The sequence below is a fragment of the Megalops cyprinoides genome, chromosome 4 (genome assembly GCF_013368585.1).
Source record: "Megalops cyprinoides isolate fMegCyp1 chromosome 4, fMegCyp1.pri, whole genome shotgun sequence".
Taxonomy (NCBI): domain Eukaryota; kingdom Metazoa; phylum Chordata; class Actinopteri; order Elopiformes; family Megalopidae; genus Megalops; species Megalops cyprinoides.
The window spans coordinates 28349411-28357916 of record NC_050586.1 but is presented as its reverse complement, the minus strand read 5'-3'; the positions used below and the strand labels follow the sequence as shown (position 1 = coordinate 28357916).

Here is an 8506-nt window from a genome sequence, read left to right as displayed (position 1 = left end):
GGGCCGCGGGTGCTATGTTTTTAAGTCTCTGTTTTCATAGATTTTAGAAATTGACTGTAAAAACAATGTAATCACCATTTAGTGATCGTCCGAAGTTTATTGGTCGACAGATTCTTTCTTAAATGGCGTCCAATGGCAATTAAATCCCATAAATACACAATCGAATTTCGCCTAAATCTATCTATTTTGTTTTCACGGCATTGTAAGAAAAAGAAAAGATCCACGGACGATATTACAGAATAATAATACATATTTTGTGAAAAGACACCGCATAAACAATTTGCTAAAATTAAATGAACAATTGTAGGGCTACTTGTGCTGGTACAACAGATTATGACCAGACCAATTATGATGGCCAGGTCTGAAATGTTGCCTATGCTTGATAAGATTATGAACAAGGAAATAACCAAAAGTTAATGCATGATACGCTAAACGTATTCATGCGTGATTGTATACCTGTTGCTGTGGAAAGGTCATAGAACAACAGGATGGCCATAACAAGTCCATCCGATGCCCAGATTTGGAAAAAATGTGCCATATTTCCCATTTCAAAACAGGTAGTATATACATAATCGCCACTTTTACTGGAACGTCTGTTCAAAGGTTATGTTTTTTTTTTTTTTAAAAAACCTTTTAGTGGCTCGAGTAGACAAGAGAGACAACATTTCCCTGAAAACCAGATTCGCTGTTTTTCCCCTCTTCAGCACACTGTCATGGTAACCATAATCTCTGAACAAATTGAGTATCCTTTGCTCGGTGAGTACATCTGAACATCTGTAATCATGCATTTTTCATGCGTACGCGCGTCGGTGTGTTATGAGAGAGAAATTTATCCTTCACAAAGTCACACCGCGACCGTACATATATAAGTTATCAAGAGGATTACTCTGCTTAAGGGACATCGTATTAAAATGACATGGGGGCACGGACCATCTGAAATGCAATCTAATGGCAGATTAGAATTACATAAACTGCCCATGCCTCGGGCGGCGCTCTGCCCACGTGACATACCTTAGGGCAAAGTGAATTCGGCTTTTCCGAGAGATATACAGAAAGGGCATCCACGGTCATCGTCCGGAATAAAATAAAATAAAAGCATAACTGGAAATTACCTTGTGCAGGCACCTTCATGTAAGTGTTTTGTTGGAAACCCAGTTCACGTCGGACAGATCAACCGCACTCAGGACTGGTGGATAAACGAATCGTGGGCAGACAAATTTTAAAAACACTGAATAAGTATCAGCTGACTCATATTAGTCCATAACATTTCATGTGAAGTAGACGTTACACACCTTAAGTGTATTTTACGGGGCAGCGTCGTATTGATTGCTAATATAAATGTCATGTAGGTGGCTCATCCTGTTCACTGTACTGACAGCTGATATACAGTCTCTATAGTTCTGCGCGCTCAACGCCCTGAAACCTCTTGCTTATTGCTTTGTTAACCCTTCTGCTCCACGTTATCATCAATCCGTCATTTCTTTCCCCACTTCCTCTTGGCCGCAGAGTTCACCACCTACTGTCACTGTCTTTCCATCTCAGAAATAAACACTACTCTAAACAAAACAGTAAGCAGACGTCCGAATGATTGTGTGACTAATGAGCATTTAGTCAGTTTTTAAAACATTTTCAGTCATCAATAAGAATGTTACTGATATTGTTTAAATTAACAGAATTTGGGATATATGGAATTACGTTAAAGACACCCAGTCCAGGAGCAGAGGTTTAAATTTCCCCCAAAATGTTTCTTTTACTTTCATCAAGTAGAAGTAAATTTCATTTCAAAGTTCTCCCAGACTCCATTAGCTACTGCTTAGCGATGTCTTCACAGATTCCACACAATTCAATTGTATTCAGACTCTGGATACTCTTGCTCTGGATACCCCTTTACTTATCAAGGCCAAGTTTGTACTAGTAACAATCAAGCAAAGATGCATAACTAATTGCTTCCTTTTCCGCAGCCGGCCATCTCCTACCCACTTGTTGCAAGAGCCTTGAACACGCAGACCCTCCTTTACCCCAAATTCCAACAGAATGCAACACCAGCTCTCAGTATGATTCATTTTATGATTTTTTAAAGAAAATATTCAGACTATGAAACCTGCTGTGAGAAGGTGACATTTAAACTGACAACTGACTGCAGTTGTTTTTTTTTAATGTTTGTGAGCATCCCTTGTTCACCTAAAATTAACACTGGGCCTTTTTTTGGGGGCTGCAATGTGGTAGCACACAATCTTCAACCTCCAATCTCTCCCAGAGGATATTTTCATAAAAGCAGTTCTGAAAACTGAATTTTAACATTTTTGTCTTGTAGAATTTAAAATCTAATACTATATTCTCCTCTGCAACTTTTATGAGTTTGAGTCAGCAAAAATTCAGCATAAATGGATGAACCTTTGCCACAGAAATAGCCTTATGTCCTCATTATGGGTGCTGAGTGCCTCCACCACAGCAGGAAGGCCTATTTTAGGTGTCCTTCCACAGGAAGTCAGGTGTCCAGGTGTCCCAGTCACATATTCAGCTATTCACAAATTGCCTTTACAGGATTTGCGCCATGGCATTATAGGACCTATATGTTCAAGCAAAGAAAAATCTTTTTGTTTCTCCTGCCATAAACCGAGATTGATTTCACTTAAAGGGATATTGATCTAATATCCCCCAAACGTTGTGCACCACAGTTGTTTTAACTCCTTTTAAAAATAGTCACTTTCCCAGTGGAGTGTATGAGTAAGATAACGACTATGAGAGTGCAGAAAAGCTTGGCTGGCCTTTTCCCAGCAGTTTCCTCAGCCCTTGAGGAACTGTATGTTTCCCAATGACTTGACCTTCCAGTGGAGGAGAGGAGTAAAAAAGTACTGGTGTTAGTAGTAAAAAACTACTGCAGGTGTTACATTAAAGATAGTTTATTTTTATTTGGTGTTGTAAAGTGAAAACTTCAAGATCCACCTTAGATCAGACTGTCAGATCCCGTAGGATCCTGGTAATCTCCCCTCTCACTGTGATCTTCACAACTGAGTGGAAGCCGTGAATAATAACATTAATAATAATAATAATAATATTTAAAAAAAACATGTTTAAGCACTTAAATCCATACACGCGGGTAACAGGAAATCATACAATCGAAAGCACATGTTATGAACATTCAGAGTGTGGTAGCTAATACAACAATGAAAATGGCAGGAACAAATACACAAATCCACCACTGCGGTCAAACCTCTACGGTCCATCTGATCCATTTGGGGGCACTGTTGTTCAGAACGAGCCTGTCGAGCCTGCTGACACTTTACACATGGTTAAGACGGGTACGTACATCGGGGGGGAGGGTGTTAAGGTTTTGGTGTTATCAGTTCCCTGTTGTCCCTTTAGCTTGTGAGCAGCGTACTGTCCAGAAGTCCTGTGTTTGTCCTCTGTGCGCCACACCTCAGTGTCATTCATAAAGAAAAAAAGGCACTTCAAAAAATTGTAACAAATTTCCAGTGTATATTACAGAATATATATATATATATGTGTATATATATACGAGCATGTTCACAAAGGCAGGAATGCAAAGACTTATAGGAAATAAAAATAATAAACTTAATCTGTGACTAACAAGTGACCTTTTTAAAATACTTCTGAGATTGCTTGCCGTTTAAAATGTTACAAAAAAGAAAAGTAACAAAGAGAAACATTTTTTTGGACGCACTGAATATCGAACAGATTTGAGAATTAAAAAAGGACACATGGCCACAGTTTTCAGTTGCTCTGGAGAAACTGAAATATTTGCATAGGCAAGAAAACAGTGGTTCCTGATCAAAAACAAACAGATTTAAAACAAAATAGACAAACGCACAAAGAGAGAACTACAAAAAAAAGACAAATTGAAATAAAACACACTGAGGTCCTATCCATGTGGACAGATAATTGAACTTCTTTGAAGCAAAAAAGCGAGAGAAACTTAAAAGCGGGAAGGCTTCCAAGTAAGCAGCAGCAGTTTGGTGCAGGGGGCGGACCCTGTGGAATGGTGGTGGTGATGCGGAGCCTGGGCGTGGTCCCATTGAGGGCGTGGCTCTGTCTACAGCTCTGTGTCCAGGTATTTCTGAGGGTTGGCATAGTAGCCCCTCTTGGTCTGGTCCACCAGCTGCCGGCGATACTCCTCCTCCTCTTCCTCATTGTGGTAGTACGGCCGGCCCTTGGAGGACAGGGTCTGGGGCTCCGGGCGCGAGCTGGAACTGAATATGCCACAGGGAGTCATTCTGTCTGCTGCCACACAGATTATTACAACAGTCTACCCTACCTGTGCTAGGGCTGGCCAGGGGTAAGTGGACTTCGGTTGGAGTTAATCTGCAGCTGGGTTTGAGTGTGGCTGGATTTAATTTGGAGTTAGAATGGAGCTGGAATGGAGCTGGAATGGGACTAGGCTGGAATTGGTTTCGCTAAAGTTACGTTGGTGTTAGGCTGGAGCTGGGAGGGAGGAAGACTGAACCCTGGTAAGGTGGTGTAATGTCTGTTTGTCTGACAGGTAAGAGAGAGCCCTCAGGGTGAATGTTCTCAGCATTTATATATTGTGGTCACTTGGGGTCAGATGTTTGTCTATACGCTATTAGTTGTGGCTGGAGTTTCGTCCTTACCCAATTGGCTGTGGTCTGTTGAGGTCGGGCTTTTGTAGTTTCACAGGGACAGCGTAAATGTCTGGATGTTTCTGAGCAATTTCCATCTAAGCATAGCCAAAAACAAAAATAGCTTAGCACATAGATACATGCAAATACACGCAGACTTGCAATGACATATAGAAACAAACCACCAACATGGACAGGCACCTACAGAATTTCACAGAAATGCAAAGGCCTGTGCAGACATGCACGCCAACATGCAGACACCCTTGGACACCCACGCTCATGCTGCACTCACCCGGGCGTTCTGAGCCTCCTGCAGTTCCAGCATCCTCTGCGCTCGGGCAAAGTGGTCCATCCTCTCAAAGGCCTTCACCTTCCCCAGGAAGGACTTCTGAGAGGGGTCTTCGGGGCTTTCCTCGGGGTCCTCTTGCTCCCTTGGAGGCTGGGTGTCAATGGTGGCCCTTAAGCGGGACCCGTAGGTAGGTTTGAGGGCGACGGGGGGCGGAAGGGGCTTGCTGCCGTACGAATCCTGGCTGCGGGGGTGAGAGCTGTTTGTGGGGCTGCTGGAGTGGGAGTCGTAGCCTCTGCTGGGGTCGTACTGTGCCCGAAATGCCTCGTCTCGAGACTGCACTTTCACCTGGAAGCACAACACTGCTGTCAGCAGGACATCCAGAGACAACATCTGGAAGCAGAACCTCTTCTGCAACACTAGAATCAGAACTTCTAATATACCCCAAACCAGAACCAGAGCTTCCTGTACCATACCAAGGACCAGAAGTTTTTGCAACAAACAAGAACAAAACTATTGACAAGTCCTTTACACTAATTCACTGAGAGCCAGAATTTTACAATGCAACATACAGGACCAGACCTCCTCTATTACAACCAGAACCAGAAGTTTACACTACTACAACCAGAACCAGAACATCCCCTACTAGACCCAGAATCAGATCTCCTTTACTACAACCAGGATCAGAGCTTTACACTACTACACCCAAGACCAGAACATCAATAATTACCCATACAATCAGACCTTTACACAATTACACTGAAAACCAAATCATTATTACATCCAAAATCAGCACTTCCCCTACTACACACAAGACTAGGACCACATTACTATACTGAAGATCATAACTAAGCAAAATTATACGTAAAAGTAGATGCTGGCACTACTACAGCACCAGCACCTCAAGATTGTAATTATAAGTTTGGAGACTGAGACACCACACATAAGCCAACAATCATGAAATAGACTACCAGGAGCTCTACAGTGGGCTTTAAGGAACCCTATAACACCACAGGGGCTCTAGTGTTCCAGTAAATACCATCGTGATCCACTGAGCTGTTCGGGGTTGAATCGGAGTGTAGCTGGAGGCGTTTTCGCCATGTCACACCATTCTTGGGAAGAGAAGCGGGGAGGGAGGGGTGTTAGTTCCTCTGGAAAGGTGGGAAGTTGCAGGCTGGAGATTTTACGATGGGGTGATGTCCGGGACACACTGTTAGCTCATGCAATGTGCTCCTCGCTGGGATCACACAGTGCTCTATACACCTGGAAGCATGCTGGTGTGTGGCTGAACTTAGAATAGAAATCAGGGAATCTGGGCTCACCTTAGGGGGGTCGGGGACGAAGGAGGGGGGCGGGCTGGGTTCCGTCAGCACCTCCCTGCTGCCCGCCCTCCTCACACACCCCCTTATTTCTGGGCTGGGCCTCCTCAGTTGCTATGGGAGACAGGGAAGGGGGGGTAGGGAGTGAGCGGGCCAGCTGGGGGAACCATGCTGCTGATTTCATTCATATACAGCTGTAATCTGACAGCCCGGCAGCCTCACAAACAGGTTTTAACAGTGCTCCCCAAACACAGGCCACAATATCCCAAGCTTTGCACTGGTATACAGTCCTCCCCATTCCTGCAGTCTGCCATCAGAGCCAATCCTTCAAAGTAGTTTGTAGCACAGGAATGAGGCACCATCACAAATGTATTACATGATTGGCAGAGGCAAGCTACCACAGAACGAAGTAGTTCATGATGAAACATGTAAGAGTGAAAAAATATAATAATTTATATAAATATAAAATAACTTTTAACCTATTATTTGCATTCATACTATCTGTTCCATTTTTCAGGAATAAAGTTACAGAAGCTGTCTTTATTGCAATAGCACAATCAAACTCAAGAGGGCAGTAGTACTGTTTCTAGTTTTCAGAGTTTCATCTTCAAATGAACACACCCAAGCACTGATATTGTTTATTTGCACCTCAAAGCAAGGACATTTTCAAGCCTTTCTTTTAAAAGGTTTTTTTCTGGTATTTATGTATATTTAGAGTATATGTGCGTGAATGTATGCGCTGTTTGCAAGTTGAGTCTGTGCGCGTTTGTGTGTATAGTGCGAATGTGTACATTGAGCGTGTATTTTATGAATTCCTACTGTGTGTGTCAGTATGTGTATACTGTGTGTATACTCTGTGTGTGTGTGCCTGTGTGTGCATGCGCAGCGCCCCCTTGTGGGGACCTCACCTCTTCTGCCAAGACAGGCTCGGATGACCGGCTGATGGCAGACACGTGTGGCTCCTCTGTGGTCTCGTCCAGCTCGTTGTCCGTGCAGGCCCCGCCCTCATCGGCCGTGTCGTCATAGTCGCTGGTCAGCCGGCTGTCCATGCTCAGGTAGTCGGCGCTCATGGCCGACAGATAAGACATGCGGTCGTCGTGGAGGTCAAGGTCCGCCTCCGTCCCATCCAGCTAAAAGAGACACATGATGGATCTTTGTACAGAGAGGAGCAGAACAGAGACAGAAAAGAACCAAGCTGTAGACCACCACCAATGAAAGATCTCCAACAGAGCATGCCCAGAAAGCGTGCAGAGAACCGGGGGGAGCCGGCACATCTAGCACAACAGAGATAGAGAGAGAGCTCATTATAAAGTTACCAAGGAACAGCATGCACTCAGAAATAATCTACTAGTTACTCAGCTCAACGTATTTAAGGATAGTGAAAATTGAAGTGAAATGAAAACAGAGGAAAGATGGAACTGAATGTTTGAAGAGGGAATTGAGGTTCGAGAGTACGGCGAGCGACACGCTTTGAGTCGGTTTACCTTCCCTTCCGACACCCAAACTGCCTTGGACTGCTGTTCCCGGATCAGTTCCTTCACACTCCCGTACCACGCGTCATTGGCCGAGTTCAGATCGATAGTTGCTGCAGTAATCAGGGATGAGAGAGGGAGGGAAAAAGAGAGAGTAAGAGATACATCAGATAAGAGGTCATAAGGTTTCAGGTCGGGTCTAGAGTTTAAGCAGTAATTACTCTACTGACATTTACTTCCAGATTATTAGTGAATGGTAGGATGCATCATATACGCATAAACTCTTTTTCTGAGGTCCAAAGAGACAAAACTATCAGCCAATCAGAGAAGGAAGTACCATTCAATCAAAGAAAATGAACTGCCATAAAAACACAAGCTACTCCAAGTAACCATATCTTAATGTAACTGTCTAATTAGGACCTCTTGAGGGGAACCCAGAGAACCTCAGGGGGTGGTATCCGGAGTGACAAGCCCTGAACTGACCAGTGAAGAGGTGCGAGCAGGTTTTCCTCAGCTTGACCGCCTGGTCGTAGAGCTTGCGGGCGCTGCGGTTGGAGCCCGGGATGACCCTCTGCCTCATGGCCTTGACGCCCTGCTTGCTGTCCGGGTTGAAGAAGATGACGATGGGGTACCACTGGGTGTAGTTTAGGGTGTCCACGGCCTTGGGCGTGACGTCCAGCAGTGCATGCTTGTCCTGGTTTAGGTAGGAAGGTAAGCAGGCCAAGACCCCTCATTTGTTTTAAGAACATGTATATGTGTCACTAATGTCTAAGGACATGTTTTAGCCTAGATGCTTGTCCTGATTTTTGGGGCATAAAGGGGACAGATGGG

The 8506-nt window shown here is 44.2% G+C and overlaps 1 protein-coding gene across 4 annotated transcripts in view; it reads right to left on the bottom strand.

Annotated features, from left to right (window-relative positions):
• Positions 1–2919: 2919 nt before the first annotated feature.
• The window catches only part of LOC118777212 (tight junction protein ZO-2-like), a 59825-nt gene continuing 54238 nt past the window's right edge, over positions 2920–8506 (bottom strand). For 3 of the 4 annotated variants that reach the window (XM_036527983.1, XM_036527980.1, XM_036527981.1), the window contains exons 17-23: positions 8159–8369; positions 7688–7788; positions 7112–7333; positions 6207–6317; positions 4891–5232; positions 4611–4696; positions 2920–4211 (exon numbers count right to left, since the gene is read on the bottom strand). In XM_036527983.1, coding sequence (XP_036383876.1) covers positions 4055–4211; positions 4611–4696; positions 4891–5232; positions 6207–6317; positions 7112–7333; positions 7688–7788; positions 8159–8369 — 1230 coding nt within the window. In that variant the 3' untranslated portion in view covers positions 2920–4054. The remainder of the gene's footprint in view (positions 4212–4610; positions 4697–4890; positions 5233–6206; positions 6318–7111; positions 7334–7687; positions 7789–8158; positions 8370–8506) is intronic. The other variant, XM_036527982.1, reaches the window with a different exon arrangement.